Genomic DNA, 27,109 nt, shown 5'->3' with positions numbered 1-27,109 from the left:
ATTTAGTATTTACTCCTTCACGTGTTTCATCTACCAAAATAATATTATTTGCAAAAAACATGCACCACGGTAGTCTTAAATGTGTGTAATGAGTTCGTCTATAATTAATATAAAAAGATAGGGACTCAGAGTTGATCCTTGATGTAACCCTATCTTTATTGGAAATGCTTCAGTTACTTCGCCTGAAGTTTTTACTGGTCGTTACATCATCGTACATATCCTTAATTAGTTCAATATATGTTATACTTGCACCTCTATTTTCTAGAATTCTCTATATAATTTCTCTTCGAACTCTATCATAAGTTTTTTCTAAGTCAATGAATATCATATATAGATCTTATTTTTGCTCTCGATATTTTTCATTTAGTTGTGTAAGATGTATACTTTCTATTGTCGACCTTCCAAGCATGAATGCAAATTGATTTTCGATCACTGTGGTCTCCTTTCTTAATCTTGTTTATATTACTTTTTCCCAAAATTTCATGGTATGACTCATTAGTTTAATACCCCTATAGTTTGCACAATTTTGTACGTCTCCCTTATTCTTATATAAGGGAACTAGAGTATTTACCCTCCAAACATTTTTTTTATTTCTATTATCATGTTAAATAATTTTGTAAGTCATTCAATACTTTGTTCCTTAGGCACTTCCATACCTCTATTGGAATATCATCTGGTCCAATGGTTTTTGTATTGTGCATCCCATTAGTTTACTTCTGAAGTTTGAATTCTACGATAAAAATTTATATTTCTATACTCATTTGGCCTACTTAAATTACTTAAGTTGGTCACCTAAACTTCATTAAAAAGTTGATAAAAATACATCTTCTATCGCTCTTTTATTTCTCCATCGTTTACTAGTACTCTATTATATTCATTTTTAATACATTTTATTTGGATTAGATCTCTGGTTTTCCTATTTTATAAATGTCTCTTACCCCTCTTTTTGTATCCAATTTTTGATATAATTGTTCAAAAGTTTCATTCTTTGTTTCATTCACTACTTTCTTAGTCTCTTTCTGGACTATTGTATATTTTTTAAAATTTTCCTCATTCTTACAAATATATAATTCTTTATAAGTTGTTTGTTTTTCCTTCACTTTCTCTTGTACTTTCTCAATCTACCACCAAGATTCCTTATTTAGTGATACATACCCCTTTGACTCACCTACACTCTTAGTTACTATTTTCAATTTTGATACCATCTTATCCCATGTCGTATTAGAGTCACCATATATTTCACCTAATACTTGTACTCCTACCTTCTCCTTAAATATATTTTGTTTCTCATCCTTTAATTTCCACCACTTAATTCTAGGAGTCATATATATTTTCTTTCTATTGATATTATTCTTGAGGCATATATCCAACACTATTAACCTATGTGGGGTAGTTAAGCTCTCTCCAGGGATGACCTTGTAATCTTTACAAATCTTTTTATCCTTCTTCATAACTATAAGAAAGTCAATTTGTGATTTATTATTCTCATTTTTAAATGTGACTAAGTGCTTTTCTCTTTTATTAAAAAATGTATTAGCTAATATAAGGTCATATACTATCGCAAAATCTAATATTATTTTCCCTTCTCCATTTCTTGTTCCAAACTCATAACCCCATGTACCCTCTCATATTTCTCATTTTTCACATGCCCATTTAGATCACATTCTATTAAACTCATTTTATTTAGTGGAATGCTTTGTAATACTTCATTCAAGTCGTCCCAAAATCTTGATTTGGTAGCTTTATCTAATCCTACTTGTGGTGTATATATGCTAATTATGTTCATAGTTTGTTCGCCACTATTATCTTAAGAGCAATAATTCGATTCCCTTTTCTAACTACTACAACTTCATCTTTTAACGAACTAACTACAATAATACTTACTCTATTTCTTGCTTTACTCTTTCCTGTATACCATAACTTAAAATCTGAGTTCTCTATCATCTTTGCTTTCTCACCTACTCATTTTGTCTCTTGTATACACAAAATTCTAATTCTTCTCATAATTATCGTATCTATTATCTCCATTGATTTACCAGTGAGAGTTTCTATGTTCCATATTCCAAATCTTAGACCATTAGTTTTCTTGTTATATTTGTTTTTATCCAACTTATGGTGGGAGAATTCTTGCCTATTTAACACTACACTCAAGTTCTCACGGAGATATAGTCGTCCTTACTGATACATTACAATCGGACCTTGCAATGCGAACTCTTACATATTTAGCATTACACCCGAGTTTTGGAGATGTAGCAGTCCTTGACGAGACGTTACAGTTAGACGCTGCAACGTGTTCCTTCCGAAGAACAACCTAGCAGTAGCACAATAGTTTAACGGATCCATTCATTGAACATTTGTCATAGTTTTAACGTTGGTTGGCAACCTAACGCAACCCTTCTTTATCCGAGCTTGAGATCGGCTATGACGGGTTCTTCTCCGCTTCCCCAAAAATAAAAAATTAAAAAAATCATGTTTTAGGATGATAGAGGTGGTAAACTTTTCCAATGCCAACTTTAAGGTATCAACTTGTTTCCTTAAAGTCTACTTTTCTAGCTTTAACTCTTTAATCCTAAGGTGATATGTGATCATTTGCACAGATTAATGGAGCCAAGTTTACCTTCAAGAATTCTCTTGAAACACATTTTTTGGATTTCATATTTTTGCTTACAATATCTAATGATTTATTTAAGGAATTTACTAATTCTACTAACTGATCTTCAAAATATAAGGAATTTACCTCACTTACCAAGTTGCTTGGGTATCATCCTTGGCTCCTTTACTCAATCTCCTTTTTTTCTTCGGATGACAATATGGAGACTCCATCATTAATTGCCATAAATGCAATGTATGTTTGCTCTATAAGACACCACACTTTTTCATCGGATGATGATGATGAGGTATCGTCTCATGTTGCAGTCAACGACTTCACCTTTGATTTCTATGGTGGTGTCAACTTATTCTCTTTGCCTTTATTTAACTTAGGGCATTGATCCACACATGCCCCTATTTTTGATAATTATAGCACCAGATGGACCTTTTTCTTTCTCCTTAATTTCAATTTATTTTTAAAATTTTTCCTTACCTTGCTTACCATATAAGCCTCTTTGTCGGTATCCTCCTCAATAGTGTATTCATTAGAGCTAGAGGATGATGACCTTTTCCTCTTTCTTTTTGACAAGTGCTATGTTTCAGTTCCGGTAGGCCTCCTTGTCTTCAACCTCGGGGTTCCTAGAAATATACAATTACATTTTCAGAAACAATTCATTTAAGGTACTTACATTTGTGCCATATAGCAACTATTCACATTGGAGTGCCAATAAGGTGTTTTTGAAATGTATTAAGGGTGTTTCTAATAAGGTCTTGATTCAATCTTGAAAAATTGATGCATGAGCTCCTTGTATTGGATATACATTTGTGGCATGTCTCTCCTTTTTTCATTATTAAGGTGTTTATCTTGGTGCGAAGGAGATCTAATCGTGCAAGTCTTGTTCCGAATGAACCCTCATGCATTGCTATCACATGTTCCCATAATTCTTTGGCGGTGGAGAAGCACTCAATTTTGTTAATCTCTTATTCTAAAAGGATTTGCTCAAGTGCCATTTTCGCCTGTCTGCCACCATTTCCTCCTTTTACTTCTGTCATTCTAGGCAATGGCAACATTTTTCCTTTATTATCAAAAGGAAAATCATACACTTCCTCACTTCCTCAATGTCAATTGCCATATTGATGTCACGGTGGAAGTAAAGCACCATCTTCCTCTTCTAGGGCCCAGTTTTGTTAATTGCTTGTTTCAAGAGTGCTTGATCAAGAGGCGTTTTCACATTTGTGTCCGCCACCACTTTCTCCTTTTTCTTCTTTGTCATCCTAGACTATGACAATATTTTACCTTTTGTTTATCAAAAGGAAAATCATATTCTTCCTCAATGACAATTACCATATCATGTCAGTATTGAGAAGGAAGTAGAGCATCATCTTTCTCTTCAACAACTAAATGCTGCTCTCTACCTTTGAGATTTAAAACTTTTTAACGACCATTGTGCTTCGTCAGCAGTTAATCCTCCAAATGCAAAAAAAAACTGGTACTACTTGTCAGAACTACTGCAACTGAGCTGTGTGTGTGTGTGTGTGTTGGGGGGCAAACGTTCCTAATTTGCAACTTAAAGAATTCTTGCTAATAACTTAGAATGACTTGTACAATTAAAACACTACGAAAATGAAAAAAGAGAGAAACAAACCGAATATATGAAGATGTAACATGGTTTAGTGGCCACTAGGCTCCTGATCCTTAACTTATTAATTCTTCAAGTGAATCAACCTCGAATATCCACTATCTTTCTCCTTCTCAGTTAATTATCAGATTATGGAGAAACTTCTTACAAATCACTTGAATGTTTTACAATGAAGCTGAAGCTCACAAGAAATGCTCTCAAGAGTACAAGAAAGCTTAGAGAATTGTTGAAATGATTTATGGGAATGTTAGCTTTAAATCTCCTTGAAGTCCTTTTATACACCTTCATCTAGCTTTGTTACCCTTGCTATTTGATGCCAATGAGTCGAATCCGTCGATTGCTTCTTTATGAACTACTCCTTCCATGCTGGCTTCTGTACCAGTCAATTGGAATTTGTCCTCAATGCACCAATCTCACAGTTTACTCAACCACAAACATAATCATTTTGTTCAGTGGGCAATTTGCTCGAGTCGACTGGCAAGTAACTCACATCATTCCAAACCTCAAGTTGGTCTCGTTTGGGGTTTCACTAAACCAGAACATTAGTTGACTTGTGCGTAGTACCGGTCGATTGATACGCTGACTCAGACCACTTTTAAGGTTGACTCAACTTATGTTGAGATCTACCCTCGCCCAAATATATTTTCTCTCTACACCCAGCTCACCAAGAGTTATATTTGTGTCCTGAAGCCATCTACTGTTAGGCTACTTGGCTCTCGGATGCCCTCAAGTCTGCAACTCCTCCTTGTGACATTGCTGGGCCCTTTTGTCTCACTCAACCCACTCAATTGACTTGGGCTAAGTTCACTCAACTTGCCCAACCACTTCATGGTCAATCATCAAGTGAGCTCAACCATCTAGGCCATGCTAGTATGGGTAGTGCCAAAAATTATGGGTACCTAACCTTTGCTCATCCTATATATAGAGTTACTATTAATTTGGTCATTCTATTCATAATGATGTGGGCACCTAGATCTGTTCATACTATTGTTAATATCCTAGTTGTATCCTACTTGGCATACATGCGATTACCAAGTTATAACTAGTTTTGACTGTAGTTTAATAAGCAAATATCACCACATTACTGTCATAGAAATCTTTAGACTAATCCAATGACCTTAATCCCTGCCCACAATGGATACATAAGGTTGTGGACCTAATGTACAAACTATGTCGAGTTGTGATGGTTCAAATAAAAAGTAAACCTAGAAACATACAACATGCAAACTATGGTGCATCATTTGAAATTTCAAACTATGTCAGTTAGTACACTTTCAATTTCAAATTCCATGAGAGGAATGATACCCAATACCAAGCGATTGAAATTCCATGTCATGCCATCTGTTAGAGCCAAAATTTTTAGTTCCGCTCAAAGGTTGGCACTAGAATAGGCTAGGGCGGCACAAACGAAAGTCATATGAGTAGGGTTAGACGGTACCTCACTTTGTATCAATTAGCATAAATGAAAGCCAAGAAAAGCTATAAATTATCTCGAATTAGGGAGGAGAAAGCATACAACTATAAGCATCAATAAAAGAGGGCTCCTAGCAGATCGATGGTAGATTCCACTTCAGTGACATTGGCGTCGGCAGATGACTTCAATAGGGTGTGAGTGGGATTGTTAAGGTCACAAACTCATCAACTTTTATAAAACTTATTAGTATTTATAATGTTATTATTATTCAATTAATAATTTAATACCATAGATATTGTATAACATGGTTTGAAATTTTAGAGAGTGGCACGGTCGGAATGTATCATTCAAATAAATTACCGATACTTGATACCACGCGCCATGGGTAATCTATCCTCTGTCATTGTGTAAATCACGTCGATGAGTATTGTGTCGATGAGTATTGTGTCATTGACGTTCGACACCACTTACCATATTACAAATTGTGTTAAGATGAATTAAAATAATATTTGCTATTTTTTATAGCTTTTGTTCGTACAACACAATTTCAGTCCAAACTTAGCTATATAGTTGTGTTTTCTTCATCAGCTAGGTCGATAGACTGACACAGTATCAAAACACTATCGTTCCAACTCCATCATGGCTCTAAATTTTGAGCCTTTTTCTGCTCTCCCCCTCCACCAATGGAGCCAAGTCAGTATGGTCTGATCTGACCTACTCCTTTACTCTTGCTTCTTTTATCACACTGCTCATTCTCCCTCTTTTTTGCTAGCACTAGATGGACAGTTGATTTGTGCCTATTGAACTGTGTATCAAAACAAGTCGTCACCAATTTATGATTGAAATTGGTTCCAGAACTGATACTTACACCTTATTACTTGTGTTGCTAGGTCCTTTTGAAGCAGGATCGGATCACATGCTTTTGTGTCCTTAATTTGGATAGTGAAAATTGGTATAGGGATTGGAGTAGGTCATTGAGTATATAAAACTAGTCTGCTTATTGCACTGTCTTGCCTGAAACCAGGGTGGTTCTGGGTGGTACCAGTCTGGTCTCGTTCAATACTTAGCCCAGACAAAGAGAAGATATTAGAAGACAAATGATTGGGGACAAATAAAAAGATTTAATTGATTGAATTTCAGTTGTCATGTAACCTTGTATTAAGCTCAAAAGGATAAGATTTGAATTTCAGTTGACCCCTTGAGACACATGGTTTGCTTAAAGTAGGGGAATATTAAATTTTGATGCCTCTGATTAGCAACCTAAGAAGAATTGTTCTTTATCCTTGAAGATTCATGAAAACTAGTAGTAGTTTCTTTAAGTAAACCAAATGAATATAATCTAAATGAGCACTATGAAAGAGAGTTTTTGCATGAGATTAATTGTTTAAGGTGAGGCATTTCTCTATAAGAGGATATCATATTGCCTTTTTGTTATGTTTTTTGAGACGAAACTTCAGTACTGCATGCCCCTCCTAATTCAGCTCCCTCCTGAATGAAATGTTCTTAATTTTAGATATCCATTCTTAGCAATGGTACTCATGCTAGTTTATGTCACTCAGAGAAGATTAATTGTGCACCTTCCTGCTTGCTGTGTTAGAATGTTAGATCTGCCATGCTTCACCTTGTATAGTTGCTGACAATGAGGAATAGAGCATCTGATATGGTTTCCCATTCCAACCCTGTTCCATGTCTTGGTTTTTGGCATCAGAATGATGTGTCTTCTTTATATCAGATGAGATGGAATGATAATTAAAACTAGTCTTTATTGGTTCACACAATATTGTTTTTTTTAATTGTTTATGGCATGCATAATGGCATCTTCCTTTTCAGAAGGCAGTGCAACTTAAACAGACCTCAGTAATTTACTTGTGCTAGAATTGGCTAGCTATACGAATATTTGTAGTTTTTTTCAAGTTCTGCTAGGAACCATCATTTTCACAGTGATCAATTTTGATTTGGAGGGTTGTTGTTGCAGATCCAGTCATTCCTTGCTGGTGTGCCATACATTGTTATTGGATTTAGGTAAGTGGTCTCTTCCTGTCTACTTAATAAGGAGAGTTTCATTTGATAATCTCCAGAGCAATGCAGAACATTAGCTGATGAATTTTTTGTCTTGGACAAATGGTTTCCATGAACCTTAATAGAAGTATGATATAAGACTTCAGCATTTTTAATCCTAACGAGGTTAAAATATTTTGATTTCATGACTAAGGATCTTTTGTACACAATATGATCACAACTGTTTATTTATATAATGTATTTATTATTTTCTACTAATATAAGTGTTAAAGGCTTCAAGATTATACTCAAATTCAAAATGTCAAGACATTTACATGGAAGTTTAAGCATGTCTAAGGGAGTCTTACAAGCTTTTGATAATTAAGCATGTCAAAGGAAACCTTACATAGTAGTGTGGAACTATGGATGGGTTTCCATTCTCTCTCTTTTTGTTTTTTTTATCTTTCTCTTACTTCTGTATCCCTGGAGATGAGATGATCATGCGATTTTTGCTTAGCCTAGGTGGATTTTAATGGGGACCACATAACAACTTCATATGGCATATACGGTTTGCATCTGTAGTTTAAACTTTATTCGGTTCATTTAATATAAGTGTTTAATTTAGACACTTATTTTTTAAAGGATAACCACTTTATTAATTATGTTTATAAGTAAAATGTTTATATCAATGAAGTCTAGAACACAATACCTAGTAATCAACAACACTTCATGTCTGATGTAATATTATATCAGAAAACACTCCTAATGACCGGTTAACATGGTTTTGTACATTTCTATAGATCCTCTCACTCTCCAACTATCCCTCATCAAAGATATAACTATTCCTCGCTCTCCATACAAAATGTATCAAAGCAGACATCGCAAGGTGTCTGGCTTTAGTCAAGAGATGACCTCCTTTGAAGAAACATTGAAGACTCGTAGCATCCATCAGTAGGTTGACATCTCTTGCCCCATATGTAGCCACTCTCAGATCCTCTGCCATAATACCGCAACAGGAGAGCACCCAAAGAACAAGTGCTCCTGCGTCTCTATCTCTCGCCAACAAAAGGCACCACACTGATTTTCCAAATAGTCAAGTCTATCTCTGGTGAGCAGTCACCTCTGAGTCAGCATCCAAAGTGTAACTGCATGACTAGGTTGGATGTAGGCCTTCCACACTGCCCACACCTCGAGCTTCTTAGGATTGGGACACCTAAATAAGTCATAAGTCCTGGCCACACCTCCATCATGCTCAAACCAATCCGCCAACCTTTGCATAGCTCACAACCCAGTAGCCATAAGGATAAGGTCACGAATCTGCAACAACTGCTTATCAACGGTGAATCCGAGTGCACCACCTCCCAAGTCCATATGTCTGGTCACCTCAAGTAAGTATGATACATCCACTTGATCCCTTCGCCTGTATTTGCCAAAGTACCTTGGCTAATAAGGCGAGGTTCCAAGCTTTCAGGTCTCGAAATCCCAATCCTCCTTTGGGCCTGCACATATCCGCTCAAGACATCAGGGGTATTTGGACATCCACATAAAAGACCAATAAATGCGCAATAGTACCAAAGGAAATAGGTAATATAGAAAGCCAAAAGCACTCCACTCCTTGAAGCACTGAAGTGATGAGTTGTGCTTTTCTGGCATAAGAAAGTTTCTTCTTCGGTGTTAATTCGCCATACTAGGAAATCAAGGAGTGAGTTGTAGTCCGAAATCCGTGGACGTTTAGTAGCAAGTGGTGTCCCCAAATATTGAAAGGGCATGACCTGTAAGAGAAAGAAGCCGCAATCGCGTCAAGTCATCTACTCCAGCTAGATAACTGTTCAATTTCCAGTGATTAACCTGAAGCTCTGCAGTCATCTCAAACATCTGCAAACAAGAAGATAATGCCTCATCCCCCCGACCAAATAATAGTAAGTCATCTGCATACGCCAAGTGTGCCACTCTGAGATGAGCAATCTGCATACGCCAAAGATAACCACTTTAGGTATTAAATATATGCATACTACTTATATGTCTACGATCTATTTTATGTTGTTGATAATATTGATAGCTATACATGTTTTAGATATTAAATATATGCATACTGTTAGATATATGAGATCTATGTTTAGATTGTTGATAATATTGATAGCCATACTAAATGCAGTTTTGCATATTTGTGTCAGTTTGAGTTAGATGTGCTTATAATATATTTTACTGTTGTATTTGGTCATGTTTGTCAATATAAATATTCTTTAGTATTCTAATATATACTACATATGTTCTTGGATTTTTTTTGAATATGCACTTTTCAGTGGATTGATTGCTTACTCCCTACATATGCTTGTTGAAACATTGTGTGGGACCAACTAGTACTAAGTGAAAATCAAGAGGAAGTTCATTCTAACTCAAAATATTAGGGCAATTCAGTGGAGATCCCTTTGATACCTAAGCATGCTTAAAAATAACACATAACGATGTGACACTAAAGGATGAAAATTTGTCCCTCTTTATCTTCTCTTTCATCTTTTTTTTTGGTTAATTTTCTTCCCTTGTTCTTGCTATGAAGTATTAATGAAGATTACTATTGTTTGGTCACATTTCTAGATGTAGTTTTTGTGTAATAGTTAGAACATAGTTGGAAAAAGCAATTGCTTCGCTCGCTTAAGCTCGAGGCGCAGCTAGGTGCAAGCTTCACACTTCTGAGAACTCGGAAGCGCAAGACGTCCAGGAAGTGTGCACTTCGTCGCGCGAAACGCAGCGAAAGCTGTGCTCCGTGCAAAAGTGAAGCGTCTGCTTTTGCCCGACTTTCCTCTTTTGAATTGTTTTTTTGTTTTTTGTTAATAAGTTTAAAGCCCTAAACCTCTTTAATTTTCATTTGCTTCAAACCGCTGCTACCTCTTCGTCTGCGTCTCGCCCTCCGTGCGCCTCTTGTCGTTCGTGCTTCTCGATCGCGAGGTAAGTGCTTCGTCTCTCTTATTTATGTTATCAAAAGGTGAAATTTTCCAACGTCTCCGCATCTCGCGAGTATCTCGCCGTCGCGTAGTCGCGGGATGCCTCCGGCAGCACTAGAAGTGTCGCCAGACGCCTATGGTGGTGATATAAATCAGATTTAAAATATATAAAAATATATTTAAAATTAAAAAAAATAAATTTTTTTATTAATTTAAATAAATCAGTAAATCTGATTTAAAATTTAAATACATAAAAATATATTTAAAATATAAAATCTGATAAATTTTATTAATTAGATTTAAATATATAAATAATATATTTTAAATATAAAAATCTAATTAATTTATATAAATAAGATTTAAATATATAAAAATAAAAAATTAAAATTTTTTATTAATTCAAATAAATCAGTAAATCAGATTTAAAATTTAAATACATAAAAATATATTTAAAATTAAAAAATCTGATAAATTTTATTAATTAGATTTAAATATATAAAAATTATATATTAAATTAAAAAATTTAATAAATTTTATTAATTCATATAAATCAGATTTATATTCTATAATTAATTTTTTCATGTTTTATATTTTATTTATTAATTGATTATTATTGATTTTATTTTCAGTGGTCTTGATTCTTAACCATGTCAAATACAACAATTCCATCAACTCGAAAGGATATTGCTTGGAATTATCCAACATGTTTGGATCCTAAAAATCCAAATATTGTCAGTTGTATTTTTTGGGGTAAAATAACAAATGACGAAATTTATCGACACAAGCTACATTTAGTTGGGGCCAATAGAAATGTGAAAGCTTGTCCGAAATGTCTCGAGCATGTTAAAGAAAAAATTAGAGAGTTCATGCAAAAAAAAAAAAAGAGTAATTTGAAGAATCAAATGGATGAAATTCCTCATTCTAATTTGGAAGAACATGAAGATGATCATCAAACTAAAGTGAAAGGGAAACAACCAGTATCCGATCCAAGCATCCATCTTACGATCCAAGGTAAAAAGTGTAAACAAACTAGACCTATTAATCTTTATTTTATGAAAGATGATGATGAAACTGTCAAACAAAGACGTGTAAAAAACAAAGGACAATAATGATGATGAAATTGTCAAACAAAGACGTGTAAAAAACAAAGGACAATTTGATGAAACTAAAAAGAAGTTAAAAGATATTGCAATTGAGAAATTTGCAAGATGGATGTATGATGCTAGAATTCCCTTCAATGTTGTTAAATATAATTCTTTTGAGCCTTATATTGAAACTATTGGACAATTTGGATCGGGGATGAAACCTCCATCATATCATGAAGTGAGGGTTAAGTATTTCAAGAAGTAGTTGGCAAATACGAACTCACTTCTCAAATCCCATGAAGAGGATCATGCTAAGTTTGGGTGCACAATCATGGCAGATGGATGGACAGATAAAAAGGGTTGGACTCAAACTTTTTGGTGAATGGTTCCAAAGGAAGCGTATTTGTTGAATCATGTAACGCTTCAAGCTATTCTCACATGCTGACAAGATGTTTCAGTTACTTTCTAAATTTGTGTATCGCATTAGAGAAAAAAATGTGGTTCAGATTGTAACAGATAATGCAAGTTGCAATGTTAGTGTAGGTAATAATATTTTAAATTTGAGTTACTTTCAATTAATAAGTGGATCATATTTTTAATTTTTGTTTGATTAAATTTATTTGTTTTTTCAGGTTGTCTTTTGGAAAGCCGATTTCCACACTTGTCATGTGCAGCTCATTGTTTAGATTTGTTGCTCGAGGATATGTTCAAAATTTTTCATCTGAGAAAATTGCATGAACATGCGTTGATGGTGAGTGGTTATATTTACAACAGACCATAGAGAGACATGGTAAGAACCGAAAAGACATGTTTCGCAACTGCATGTACAATAAGCAAATATGAGAAAGATGTTTACATCTGAAAAGTCGGCAAATAGTCGATTTTCTAAAGAGGCTGTATGAAAACGTGTAGCAGAAGTGATATTGATGCCTTCTTTTTGGAAAATATGATTTTTTGCATTAAAAGTTGGTGGCCCATTGGTGAAAGTATTACAGCTGGTAGACGGTGAAAAAAGGTCTCCTATGAGTTATATTTATGAGTCAATAGATATGGCCAAAGAAGCTATCGTTGCGTCATTTAACACTAATGAAGAGAAATATCGTAGCATTTTTAAATTTATTGACAAAAGATGAAACGTTCAACTCCATCGACCTTTGCACGCGGCTGGATATTTCTTGAATCCGGAGTGTTTTTACTGAAACCCTGACATAGAAAATGATATAGAAGTGATAGAGGGTTTGTACAAGTGCATATCTAGATTGGTGAGAGGTGAGGATTTACAAGATAAGATCACGAATCAATTGGAAAAATACAAGAAAATAGGATTTTTTGGTTTGGCAATGGCTATTCGACAAATAACTTTAAAATCATCAGGTAAATTTGTAATAATATATTGTGTAATTTCAATATTGGATGCTAATAAAGTTAATCTTATAATTTATATGTTTTTTGTATTTCAAGCTGATTGGTGGTCTTTCTTATGGTGCATCAACGCTTGAATTAAAAACATTTGCAATGAGAATTTTAAACCTCACATGCTCTTCTTCAGGCTGTGAACGTAATTGAAATTTTTTTGAACATGTATGTTAGAGTTTTTTAATACATATTAAAATTTATATTACGGACTTAATCTTTTACTTTTAATTTTTTTGTAGATACATTCTAAGAAAAGAAATAGATTGTCTCAACAATGATTGAATGATTTGGTATATATCAAGTTCAATAGGACTTTGAGGAGAAGATATGAAATGCGAGATAAGATTAATCCTATTACTTTGTCAGAGCTAGATGATAGTAATAAATGGTTGTTGGAAAAATTGGATGACAGTGATAAAGACAATGATAATGATTTTGTCTATGAAGATCACGAGCATCTGGGGTTGGTGAAAGTGCATATGACTTTCGATCTCGAAATGCGTCTTCTTCAAAAGACCCATCATCATCTGCATTAGCAAAAAGAAAGTAATTTTCAGCTCAAACTAGTCTTGTAAATGAAGAAGAAATTAATCTTGATGATGAAACTGAAGAAGATACTGATGGATACAAATCAAGGATTGAGCTGATGACGTAGATTTGGACAATGAAGATGAAGAAGATGATTATTTTGATATTTGATATTTCATCTATCATATTTTCAAAGATTTTTGATTTTTTTTTAGTTTTTTGAATAATCTATAACTTCATCAAAGAATATTTTATTTATGATTATTTGGATTTTCAAAGACTTTTAATAGATATAATAGTCCTTTTGTTTATTATGTTTTTTTTCTGTAAAGCCCGCGCTTCGCTTTGCGCTTTAAGCTCCAAGACCCTTGATCACTTTTTTGCGCCTTGCACTTTTGACAACTATGAGTCAGAATTTAAAAGCGAAATTGCCACATTAGCAACCCCTCTAGAGCCAATCTCACATATATAGTTAGAACTTAAAAGGTTATTGAGGATAATGGTTTAAAATTGACCCGTATCGGAGTTTCAATTTATAACTAGAACTATATGATTTTAGTATTATATCGTGTTGTGTCAATATGATTTCAATATTTTTTAAATATAAAATATATTAATTAAAATTTTAATCTAAATATTAAAAATAAAAAAAAATAAAAAAAAATGAAATCGCGTCGCTTCCATATGTTAAATAAATAAATAAGAATTTTATTATATATTTTTGAAATTAAAATAAATAATATATACATATATCTATTAAATTAATGTGATAGTTTTATTAAGGTTTGATAAAACCTATTTAGATTATCCTATTTATAATTAGGAGTTAATTGAAATTATTTACCTAAAATTTAATCATTAACCTAAGTTTTAATAATGAGCGTATCTCACCCGCGCCGGTAGAGGCCCCTACAATAACCCGCGGAGTTTGTGGCGGCCTCCGCGATCCCATGGCCATCAACGGTGCCGGGCAACAGGCGGAACGATAGCTTTCGTTCGTTTCGTTGGTACAAAATGAAATTTTAAACCACTAAGGATACAAAAGTGATCACCACTTCTACTTTCTCACTAATGGGCTTTTTGTTGTAGCCCCATATATTTCACTTAGGATGAGTAATGTTTGTCACCTATTGGCTTTGTTTTGGCATTCCAATCACTCTAGTCCTGTTCCAATTTCCGGCAGTTAGCTTAGGATGGAAATAGTCACCAATGTGGTTTCAATATAACATTTTATATTACAATCATTGACTAAAATCATGAGCATAAATTCTCTCAAATCAAACCACATATATGAAATTTAATGTATATTGAATCATTACTACATAGATGTTGTGAATCATCATTAAAAGAGGCTTGAGTTTCAAATCAAATTGGCTGAATCCACATTGTTAAATTCATTGTAATTTTTGTTGTCAGTCATAAAGCATACAAGCTTCTTAAGGGATAAACAAAAAAAGTAATGGCTGTACATCACTGAATGGCCAGTTGTGCTTGATCGATGAATAACATTTTCTGTTATCTATTGTGTACATATGCATTTTAAGACCTTTTGCGTAGGATTTTAAATATTATTGCTAAAATTGATCTAGACGACCCAAATCCCAAGTAGAATATATAATATGATTTTATTTTCTATATGTTTCTAGGCTCAATCTCGATCATGATACAATACACTATTTTGTAAATTGACATTCATCATATTTAGACCATTTTTTATATATCATAACTGCAAAAAAAAAACTTTTTATTATTTGAGCTCTTTTTAACTTTGATTTTCGTAGTTGCTATCCATCTTATATGAGTATGCAACACCTTTACATGGTTATTCTACATTCTATTATGATATTAGTATTAGGATTGATCTTAAGAGAGACCGAATGGCTAGAGAGGGATGGGGGTGAATAGCGCTTGACTTAAAAAATGCAAATTATCTTTCTCTTGCAAAATCAAATGCAAAATACGTAAAAAGAGCAGCCCGGTGCATGAAGCTCTTATTAATGTTGGATTTCGGGGAATGATCTATTGTACGCAGTCTTATTCTGTTTTGCAAGAGGCAACTTTCGAGACTCGAACTCGTGACCTCCAGATCACACAACAACTTTACCATTGCGCCAAGATTCCCTTTAGTCAAATACAAAATACGTACACTAGATATATTATAAATAAGCAGCAAGAGAAAAACACAAGCGCTAACAAAGTAATTTACATAGTTTGGAACTCTAAGTTCCTACTCTACGACCTATGGACTCTTAAGGTGAGCAACCCTTGAAATGCCCGCTAATTTTCTCTTTGGATCCTTCCAAAGGTGGAGAAACTTGGTACAAATATGGTTTATCAAAATACAAAAACCAACAAGTGTGAATAAAGACATTAAGAGCTTGAAGGTATAAACGTCGAGCCATTGAACCAACCAACTTGGAACTCTAATTCAAGCTGTGTGCATACAACCAAGTTTCTACAAACTTCATGCAAACACAAGTCGTACTAGCAACTTAACTTAAAACCTTTACCAAACATATCAAAATAATATGATCAAACACGATTACATAGAACATGATTCCACTAACAATTAGAATAATTTTAATTATGCTTTAAGATATTACAAAGATACAAGGTTTTCTTTAATGTGACAAAAGCTAAATTTTACTTTTCCAAAGTTTTTTTGTTTTAATTTTAGGATTTTACGGTTGTAGTTTCGGTCATATTATATGATATGCTTCCCCAGTTTTTTTAGGCTAGAACTTCATCCTAATAACCTTCACCATTTTCATCATCAATAGTATTGTTACTATTAGCATTAACATTGCTGTCACCTTCGCCAGCTTATTACATTTCTAAAACCATCATTACTTGTTTACACTTTCTATTGTTTCCATTTAGTTCATTTTTCTCATTATATTCCGATTTTTATTTTATTTTATTTTATTTTATTTTATTTTCCTTTCATTGCATTCACTTTAGCTGATTGAATTCAGTGCTTCTGGAGATTGATGCTCATGATGTGCCACCCACACTCATGTGTTTGCAAGTCTATCCTTGATACTCTCCTGTCCTTGGTATCTCTGATGGTGTCCTGTTCCTAACCATTGATGAATGCTTTTACCCATTTCACACAAAAACATTTGGATTGTGGAATAAACAATAATGGTGACTTAAAAGCTTTATATAAAGTTTAATCGGGTAAATTGATTAAAAATAATCTGTGAATAGGGAGAGACAATAATTGATAAAATTTTAAAGATTAGTCTATTACATATCAAATTCAGACTTGATTTTCAAATTGTAAAATAGTTCTGATGCATGATTTGACAACTATTAGCTCATGTGCAGAAGTGTATGAAAAAAAGATGGAAACACGGATGCAAACCCAATATTTTGCTAGAGTTATAAAAAAAAATTAGCACCATTACCATTGTTGTAAAATTCACAGGTCTAGTCATGAACTTCTATGGGTTCACGACTCGACACTAGTTTGACCAAATTGGATAATGATCTAGATATGGAATCAGATTGACTCTGCATAGTCACATTCTAACTCAAAACTCATGAATCTGTCTAATATGCTAGTAGACTTGACCTTTGTTGAACCTATGTGCAGAAGTGTAAGAATAGAGATGATGCAACACTTGAAAATTATAAACATTAGTAATTTTATAAGTTTTTCCAAATAACTTAGAGACTTTTTCTAGTTACGATCTGACGCTAGTGGATCAAGTTAGAGAATGATGTTAGAGAATGATCCTTGATTTGGAAATAGATCAAGTTTGCATAGCCTTTTTTTTTTTTGAGTCAGATACATGAAATTGGTCTGATTACATGAGTTGACTCAGCCCTTGTTGCCTATCTTTCTCTACACTCGTGCTAGCTTCAGTTTCCTTATTTTATTTATTTTTTAATTCATGGAACTCAATTGACAACCCTAATGTCACATTTGGTTGTCAAGTCCCTACCTTCTTCTATTATTTTTATTACCCTCCTCTCTGTGATATTTTCATCTCTAAGTGTCACACCCCAGACTAGCCCTAGACTAGTCCTATCACTCTCAGTGGTATGTCCAAATCCAAGAAATAACACGATCTAAGCTCATTATACGTTAAACTTGTAATGAAATTTTAGCTATATTTACCCTGTAATGTGCTTAAATCAATAGGTTGCTTACAATGCAATTGATTGACAATATATACTATCAAACTAAAGAAATGAAAAAGCATCTAAAGTTTGAAAGAAGTGAGTCAAACATTACAACCATATAACCAAGTCTGAATTTCAACATCCATCACATATAATAATCTAAAATCACGCGACATAAAAGAAGAGACACTAAAACACCTTGTGTAACATCAAAAAATATAATACTACCGAGAATAGGGAATATTACATCCTCTCTTAAATAAAAAATTGGATCTCCCAAATTTACAATTTCCTAAAGCAAAATGTTAGGGTACAAGTAGCTCATGTTTTTCATTCCTGCTTCCACGTGACCTGGGAATTCAAGTGATACTACCACCTTACTCATGAGTTTTTTTATTCCTGAGTTGATGCTCTTAATTCAAGATGTGGGTAGTGTTGGTGCAATCGATCTAGGTTTGATCAATACGATCATGATTTTGATGTGTGTGTCAAAGAGTTTAAGTTAGACTTTCATATTGGTTTGATATGTATTTGAGTCTTGCAGGACTTGGTGAAGCACATGAGCGAAAGCTCATTCAAGGGCTCGGATCCTTGAGTCGGTGAAGGATGGTGTGGAAGATATCCGAGGGATCGTCAGACGAGGAGCAATGGAGTGGAGCCGAGGGAAGCGAACTTCAAGGCAATGTGAAGGATGACATGGAGAGGAGTCGCGGGCTCGGGTGCATCTGAGGGACGAAGGCCGAGGAAGAGGGCTTCTAGGGCGACTCCGGAAAGGATGTGTGAGTGAATGTAAGGTACCAGTCGACTGGTCCAAGTACCAATCGACTGATCCAAATTCATGAAAGCACAATATATGGTTATGTGCTCGACGGTTGCAAAGACCAATCGACTGGTGATGACACCAGTCGATTGGTAGATAGCCATTAGCAAGATCACGGATTCTACTGAGTGCCGTTGGCTATACCAGTCGACTGGTGCATGGACCAGTCGACTGGTGCATGGATGAGTTGATTTGTTGTTCAACTCTCTCTTATTTAGAGGAAGCTTGGGGCATTGAAGGAGGTTACTGGTTTGATTGAAACTCTCCTAGTCTTTGCCTCCGAGCTTCCAAAGCCTACTCTCTTCCTCCTCAACCTAAACTTCATCTTGTAAAGAGGAAGAGAGCATTGTGAGAGGTTTGCTCTGTTGGTGCAGCGGGGCCGGCAAGAGGGGGGTGAATTACCTGTAATCAAAGAGTATACCCTCCTCGAAGAACTTTAACTCAAAATAAAAGCAACAAGAGTATTATAAATTAAATGATAGAAACAAAAAGAGATACGACTCATCTATTTGACTTGGTTGCAACCGAGACGGTTATTAATTCAAGGCGGTTGGAAAGCGCATTAGAAACGTCTTCTTCTTTGAAGGCGGAGAAACCTTTTACACTTTGAGAGCACAGAAGTTGCTAAGAATGAAAGTATAGAGTTTCTTTTCGTTGTGTTTGAATAGCTGTTCGAGACCCCTTTATATAGGGGTTCCAAGACTTATCCAGTTCACCTGATCTTCGGGATCAGGATTTGACTCGAGAGGGATCGGTATCGGTCGACCGATCCCGAGGTTCAGTCGACCGAACCTAGTGAACTTTCCCAGTTTTCCGTCTGGATGCAGGCTCTGTGGATCGAGCTTAGGTTCGGTCGACCGATCCTTGTGTTCGGTCGATCGATCAGTCAACGGTCACTACTCGATCTGACCCGATCAAATCGCTTGACCAAGTCTCTCATTATCTTCGGTTCGGTCGACCGATTAGAAGGTTTGGTCGACCGATCACTTCACCAACAGCTGACTGCTTGTCGTGGCTTCTGACGTGTCACCAACAGCTGGCTTTCTGATGATAGGGGTTCGGTCGACCGATAAGGGCGTTCGGTCGATCGAACACTTGTCAAGTCAACGCCCCGGTTGACTTGCTCTGGTTCTGCTCACTTGGGTGATTTCGGCCATCCGGAATAGGGCTCAGCCGAACCCAATTCCCGGTCTTCTCCTCGAGTAGTCTTCCGTCTCGGCTTTACGTCCCTCGAACGCCGCGCACGTTCTTCTCGCCCACCGGTGTACTCTTCCGCAGCTCTCTCGTCCTTCAGACGCACCGAGCCCGTCGACTCCCTTCCCGTGCCGTCTTTCTCGCTAGCTGTGTTTTCCGCTCGACTTCTTGTGCTCCTAAGTTCTTGCACACTTAGACACAGGGATCAGACAAACAGGACCTAACCTAAACTTGGTTGATCACATCAAAACAATCACGGGGTCCAACATGCTCCACCAAGAAGGAGAAAGCTCTAGTCAGAGATTGTCGGGGACTAATCCACCGAAGGATTAAGGGTTCGTCCACATCAAGGATAAGTCGTCGAGTAGGAGCAAGCAATCTCTGAACCACGTTACATCGATCTTGTTAGAGTTTGTGTTTTATTCTTATTGTTTTCTTTAGTTAGTAGTATTTCCGCTTGCGCACTAACCTTGTAGAGAAGAAATCAAGTTGGGGGTGACTTAGCCTATTCAACCCCCCTTCTAGCCAGCCACAAGATTCCCAACATGTAGGTTGTACGACATAAGATGCTCGGTGTCTGGTATATACTCTCACAACATCAACATGTGAAATAAGCCATGCTCCATTGGTCACTAGCATTTTGCATTTATGTTTCAATTCTGATGGTTTTCTTGGTTAAATGGTGATGGAAGTTTTGGTGGAAGCCTTAATTTATTCAACCAGTCCGTCATTTATTCTTTTGCTACTCGTTAATATTGTAATAATTTACTTTTTATTTTATCTTTTCTATAGATAATTTTTTCTGGTAGCAGTCTTCGGATAGGAAGTTTTCTTTCATTTACTGAAAGCCATTATAAATTCATTAATTTACTAAGATCTGGTAATTGCTATAATTGCCATAGGGATGATGCAGGCATACTTGTCCGAACTGAAAGGCTAAGAACAAAGGATATTACTCAAAGGGTGAAGATGAAAAATTATTGGCAGGTAAAGTAAATTAAATGCCAGGTTTATCTAATGTTTTGGTAATTTGTTTATCATTCTTTTTTGCTTGTTTCAGTATTTAGTTTCTACAGGTCTAATCAGTTATCTTTCAGCAGTACCTTGGGGTTCTTGGCCATTATTTATTTTTTTCAAAAGTGTTATCTTATGCATTGTTAACATAATCTTTGAATTAGATTCGCCCTGATATCTTCTAGTTTTGCATCAACAGTCACCCTATTAAACTTAAGATATGAAAAGTTTGAGCCTCTAGTCTTGCTTTACTTATAGGGATAGAGAAGGTGAGGGGAGGAAGTGAAAATGTCATCAAAGTTCTGCAAAATTATACAAAAATCATGGGGTAAATCAAATGCAATTTTTTCTAGCACATGGATAAATGAGATCGTGGGTGTATAGTTGGAAAGTCTCAACAAGGGTATTTATTACCTTGGTGGGGGGAAACTGTTGTGAGCTGGTTGTGTCTGTCGATGCCCACTAGGCGTTCTTTTTAACTTCACATTGGGTAATAAAAAGTAGTAAATCATTTTTACTATCCTTGGTTCCTACAATGAGATTTATATGCAATATGATAGTTGTTCCTATGAAATTAAATTGATAAGTAATCAAATTGAAGTATGTATTCCATAATTTGGTCCAAAAAATGGAATTAGAAGCATTTTTGGTTAGTTTGGTTTGTAGAAATACTACAATTAATAGACAAGGAGTGTCTAGATTTTCTCTCCAATTAAGAGAATGGTTTGTCTAGCCCATTCGGTTTGCTTGGCCCAATCTGTTCACTCAGTTATCCCTATTATGCTTGATTTGTTTGGCTTGTGCTACTTTTGTGGTTCAATCAATCTGCTGGGGTCATTGAGCTCGGTTGACCCATTTTGCTTGGTTTATCCTATTTGATCGGATGGCTTAGCATGATCAACCTACTGAGCATGATTTGCTGGGCATGAAATAGAGTAGAAATAACTATTTCTTGGAATGAATTGATATCTAAGTGTGATTTGGGATTAACAATTCTCATAGAATTAGTACACTACAGATTTATTTTTGTATTCAAACATAGAAATATGTAATATTTGTCCATGGAATTCACAGGGAATAAAATACCTAGTTTTTGTAAACCAAACTCGCCATTGTAGAATATGTAATATTTGTTTTAAAATTAGGAGCTTTATGTGATGTTGTCTATATTGATCATGTTGGTTCGTTGGAATGGCTTCTTGCGTGATCACTTGAAACTGACCAGCTGATGGTGTAACATCTCTCCCTCCACTGTTGATTCTGCAGGGAGGCGTATGTCTTGCTTTTGCTGATGAAGTTTTATGTTGGCTGTATGGAACTGTAAAAGAGAGTAAGTTCTTTCGACGAGTCAAATTAATCTATATTTCAATTCTTATTTTGATTCTATCTTCTAATTTACTGTCTTCCCTTTTGTTGCCAATCCATGCATGACTGAACACAATCAATTGCCTGCAGACGAAGATTACATTCTCCAGTTTGTTCCACCTTTCCACCGTTTGGAGCTTCTCCGAGCAGAATCCTGCCCTGATGCCATCACTGACCACGTGGAGCAAATCTAATCTGTGCTGTCTTTGAGGTCTACCATAATATGCTGCAATTTACATGTCTTATAAAATAAAATGCCTTGTAAAATAAAAGAAGGCACAAATTCCTTAGGCATGATATTCTTATGCATAATATATTAAGCTGCGAAACTGGCATGGAACTGCAGTAGGAGAAAGTCCAACTTAAACATCAACCGCTGCTGCCAAGGCAACTTGCTTAAAGAGGATCAATGGAATGCCATCATCATCATGACCCAAGGAAAAACAAGGATGGGTCATTTTTTTCTAGTCACATGGACTGTGGGTATCTTTCCCATGATTATTTAGAGTAAGACAGTGGCCGTTAAGCATACTAAATTACCCGGGATTAATGATACATTCTGTATGCTAATTATGATCATGATGGCTAAATCAAATATTTGACATCAACGCATACAAAATGTTTAAAATAACAATCCACGGTTGATCTAGGCATAGTCAAACCAATATCATCGGCATACCAAGCTGAACCAAGACATGGTCAAACGCGCTGAGAGGTTTGATCCTATTTTCGCTTTATTGCCTTCAAATTTTATGTAAATATTATCTTTAATTTTGAAATATTAGAAAAGTGTTTGGGTATTTAGATAAGGTTGCATAATCTTAATAAGCTTACTATCAATGGATGAATTCAAAAGTTACGAGCTTCTCACTATTTCTTTGTATAAACTTGCAAAAAATTGGGTTATATATACTCAAGAATAGAAGTTTATACAATTAGCTAATGTTTTAAAAGGCAAATAATTTAAATTCATAAATTGACATGTGACGAAACCATAATGAGTAAATACATAACGATGGGCTAATACATTGGTCTACTATAAATTCAGTTTTTCAAAAAACACATATGACTTTTTATTTTTTTTTTTCTTTTAAATTTACGTTATTTCATATTAAGGCATGATATTTGTTCGGTGGGTGATAAAAGATGCTCTATCTATGTAGCATTCAACCGACTCAGTAAAATGCAAAATAAACTCTCTGGAATTAATTGGTCCTGACGAAGTCTTCCCTGGGCTTTGTCGGACTATTATATATAATTAAGTAATAAGGGGTGATGTCCCTTAAGCGTTTTTTTTAAAAAAAGAAATTTTAGGTATTCACTTTTTATAATTCAATTAATCATTATATAAATTTTTCATCGATTATTAGAATATATTAAAAAAACATAAATAAGTCCTAACGGGTTGTCCTATGTCATAAATTTTTAAAACTTTCTAGGTGTAATTTTTTAAATAGGTCTTAGCATGTAAACTTTAGTTGCTTAATAAGTATGTCACATCTCTTACCATCGTCCGTCCAATCATATGAATTGTTTATTATAATAAAAGATGATTACACTCATCTTAGACATCCTCGCAATCCATTTTTAGGTTATGTAAAAGGAAATAAATAATAAGATTAATTTATAGTCGATTGTCAAGTTGACTAAGGGGTGGAAGAGATTTTTTTCCCAAGTACACACAAGAGCGATCTCCCTCAACTTTCACCTCTCCAACTCACTCTAAGTCATGGCATTTGTACAACACAAAAAATAGCAACATCGTGATACCCATCGCCAGCTCTAAACCCTATTTGGTGTTTTCAATGGAAGTCGAACCCTATTTTGTCTCTCTTGATGTCATGTTGCCTTATTGAGCTCGGATTTCGTTGTTATTAGTGATGTCACCTAAATTGTCATCCAAGCAGCATTTGATGTCGCCAATGTAGTCCTTGTTTTGTCCTTGTTTAAGGGGGTGGACCATGTTGATTGATTGAAACGGAGGAGCCATGACACAACACACCTATGATGATGATGTCTATCGTGGGTATACAAGACTCTCTCACATTGCCTATTGGTATAATCGTGCTCTAAGCAGTTGAGATGTGATGTATAGGAGATTATTAGTGTAATAAAGTTGATCTGAATACTTGATAATTAAAAAAGTCTAATAAATGTTGACAAATGAAACCTTGAAGGCGAGCTATATTAGTAAAAGAAGTATTAGAACTGGTAGGATGAGATGTCCAAACTATCAGAGGGGGTAAATAGCATGGTGGTAACAGAGTTTGGAACTCTTATTCTCACTTCAAGCCTATGACTTTTCGATGAGTCACTCGTGAAAGCCTACTAGTTCTTTCTCCTCAAATTTCTTATGGAAGTGGAGAAACATCTTTTCATTCTCTTTACAAGATGAATATGAATGGAAGCTAAAGAGTTAAGACATGAGAAAGCTCAAGAGATCAAAAACTATGTTATAAATGTTAGCCTTGAATAGCTCCCCATAGTCCTCCTTTTATAGTGTTCAACCACCTTCAGCTTCACTTCATTTTATTGTTTTGTCATCGATCAGTTGATTAGATTCATCATCAGTCGACTATTTTCCTATTGCAACAAACTCTAGTTTTTCAATGGCTACCTCATTTGACTAAATTCTACCATCCTCCATCTGAATTACTGGAGGCCTTAGGTCACTAGGTTGTTGTTGCTTTGCCTTGTTAGATCAACGACTATTTTTAGATTTTTTTTTTTTTTATAGTGTCATCATTCAATTGGAATTTAGACTTACATTATATTAGTTGATTGTCAAGTTGACTTTCATATATAAAATATTTTACTTGTTGGTTGATCATCTTGAGTCAACTACTTGGTTGGCTCAACTACCATTTAACTAAAGACTACCTTCAGTAGACTAGATTGTCAACTACGATGATCCTAATGTTTGAGTCTTCACCTAAATTGAAGACTACCCTCTCCTAGGTACATGTCTCTCAACTCTCAATTCACTTGAGAGTTATCTTGGAGCTCATCCTCGCCATGTGACCATCTCCCTTAGGTTACTAATTCCTTAGATGCACTAAACCTTCATTTTGCTACATGTACCATCTTTCATATTTCACCTACATTGTTCGCCTCCTTTAGCTTAGGTGAACCCTAATGCTCCTTGTCTTGTAACCCCTTAGAAGCCTTATATCATCCTTCTATGATCTCTACGAGACCTCTGGCCATCAAGTTGTCATGAACCTTGGTCATCCCAAGTCATCTCCATATGTATTTCAACTAATGTCCTACACAACTTCGTACACATATAAGATAAATAAGTAATTCTAACTTAAACTCTTTGGTTGAACATCAAAACTCATGATCAATCCTAATCATGAAGGGATGATTGCACTAACAAAAAGTCTCGGAGGTGAAGCCTCTTGGAAAATGAGAAAGTCTTGAAGATGAGGCCTCTTAGCAAAGTAAATCTTGTAGGTGAAACTTCTTGGCAAACAAGGAAGTCCTGGAGGCACAACCTCTAGGGTGTTAAAGTCTAAGTAAGTTGAGAGTTTACAAGTGGCATGTAGTGTTGGATCAATTTGCCATAGCTAGAAGGGATGAATAAATGTCTTTTGATTTTCATCATTCTCATCTCTACAAAGTGTTAGTTTGTGCAGTCTAAATGAAATAAAGAAAAACACAATAAAAATAAGAAAATATCACACAAATTAGTCCATTACGTGGTTTGGAACCTGTGATTCCTGCTGCATAGGTCATAGTTCATCAGTGGATCAACACTATCACTACTTTATCCTTTTCAGATTCCTTCTAGAGGTAGAGAAACCTATTAAAAGTGTAGGATCTTATTTATACTGGAGTGGGGATGAATAGAGCATGCATCTTTTTCCCTTTCTTTATCTATCAGAGTGTTAGTTTGTACATCGGAATAATAAAGAATAAAATAGAAAAATAAGACAGTTTTTTACTTGGTTCACACTCCCTACGGTGCTATTCTAAGTCATGCACTTAGCGTGAATCCACTATTTTCTCTCTCCTTTTTAGACTCTTTCCAGAGATGAAGAAATCCCTTACAAGGTTTAATAAGGCAATCACAATAAACAAATAGTAAAGTAAATCATAACAAAAACGAACAAACTCGTGTTATTCAGTCTGAAGTCTTGAATGGCACGACATTCCTCCTAGTGCTTCTTAAATCACAAGAGTAAGACTTTAGATCACTTTCAAGCACTGAGAATAGAGAGGTCGATTGTTGTTGCTAACCATCTTGGACTTCACCTAGTTCTCAACTAGGTTTGCTTAGTTCTCAACTAGTTCTTCCATCGCCTGACCCCGCTAGGACTTCCATCCCTTGATTCTCAACTAGGTCTTCTACTATCTAGTTCCAACTAAGTCTTATACTGCCTAGTTCTTAACTAGGTCTTTATGTTGTTTGGTAACCAAGGATTCTGTTCTTAGTCCCACTAGATCTTTCTGTTGTCTAGTTCCCAACCAGAACTTTCATTGTCTCATCTCACTAGATCTTTCCATTACCTAGTTGCCAAATAGGACTTTCAAGTTGGTGCAAAAAGTGTCATATAATCAAACCAGCATTTTGATATTTGTTTGAGTAATTGTTTGATCAAGATTGGTGGGAGAAGTTAAAGTAGGTCAATATTGACAAGGAACTTGGCAGTTAAAGTCTAGTGAGATCAAGGGTGATTAGATAACTAGTAAAGGGAAAGTCTAGTAAGGTCAAGACTGACCAGACAACTAGTAAGGGTAAAATCTAGTTAGGTCAAGATTAACCTAATATCTGGCAAAGGGAAAGTTCAGAGAGATCAAGGATGATCGGATGTCTGACAAGTGGCAAGTCCAAGCAAGTCAAGGTGACTAGATGTTTGGCAAATAAAAAATTCTAAGGGAGTGAATCTTAAATAGTGAGAAGTCTTGGAGGAGTGAACTCAAAACAAAGGAAAAAAATTCTAAAGGAGTGCACCTTAGGTGATGAGTCA

At 35.2% G+C, this 27,109-nt stretch overlaps 1 protein-coding gene across 2 annotated transcripts in view; it reads left to right on the top strand.

The window, feature by feature from the left end:
* LOC121974931 (NAD-capped RNA hydrolase DXO1-like) overlaps nt 1–22,925 on the top strand; it is a 52,370-nt gene extending 29,445 nt beyond the window's left edge. Inside the window, exons 10-14 of one of the 2 annotated variants that reach the window (XM_042526220.1) lie at nt 7,619–7,665; nt 20,660–20,744; nt 22,038–22,101; nt 22,227–22,347; nt 22,483–22,925. In XM_042526220.1, the coding sequence (XP_042382154.1) occupies nt 7,619–7,665; nt 20,660–20,744; nt 22,038–22,101; nt 22,227–22,330 (300 nt within the window). In that variant the 3' untranslated portion in view covers nt 22,331–22,347; nt 22,483–22,925. Of the gene's footprint in view, nt 1–7,618; nt 7,666–20,659; nt 20,745–22,037; nt 22,102–22,226 lie in introns of both variants that reach the window. The other variant, XM_042526219.1, reaches the window with a different exon arrangement.
* Nucleotides 22,926–27,109: the final 4,184 nt, after the last annotated feature.

This window comes from Zingiber officinale, chromosome 4B (genome assembly GCF_018446385.1).
Source record: "Zingiber officinale cultivar Zhangliang chromosome 4B, Zo_v1.1, whole genome shotgun sequence".
Lineage (NCBI taxonomy): Eukaryota > Viridiplantae > Streptophyta > Magnoliopsida > Zingiberales > Zingiberaceae > Zingiber > Zingiber officinale.
Note: the sequence above shows the minus strand (reverse complement) of the source record. Positions and strands in the feature narration are given on the sequence as shown.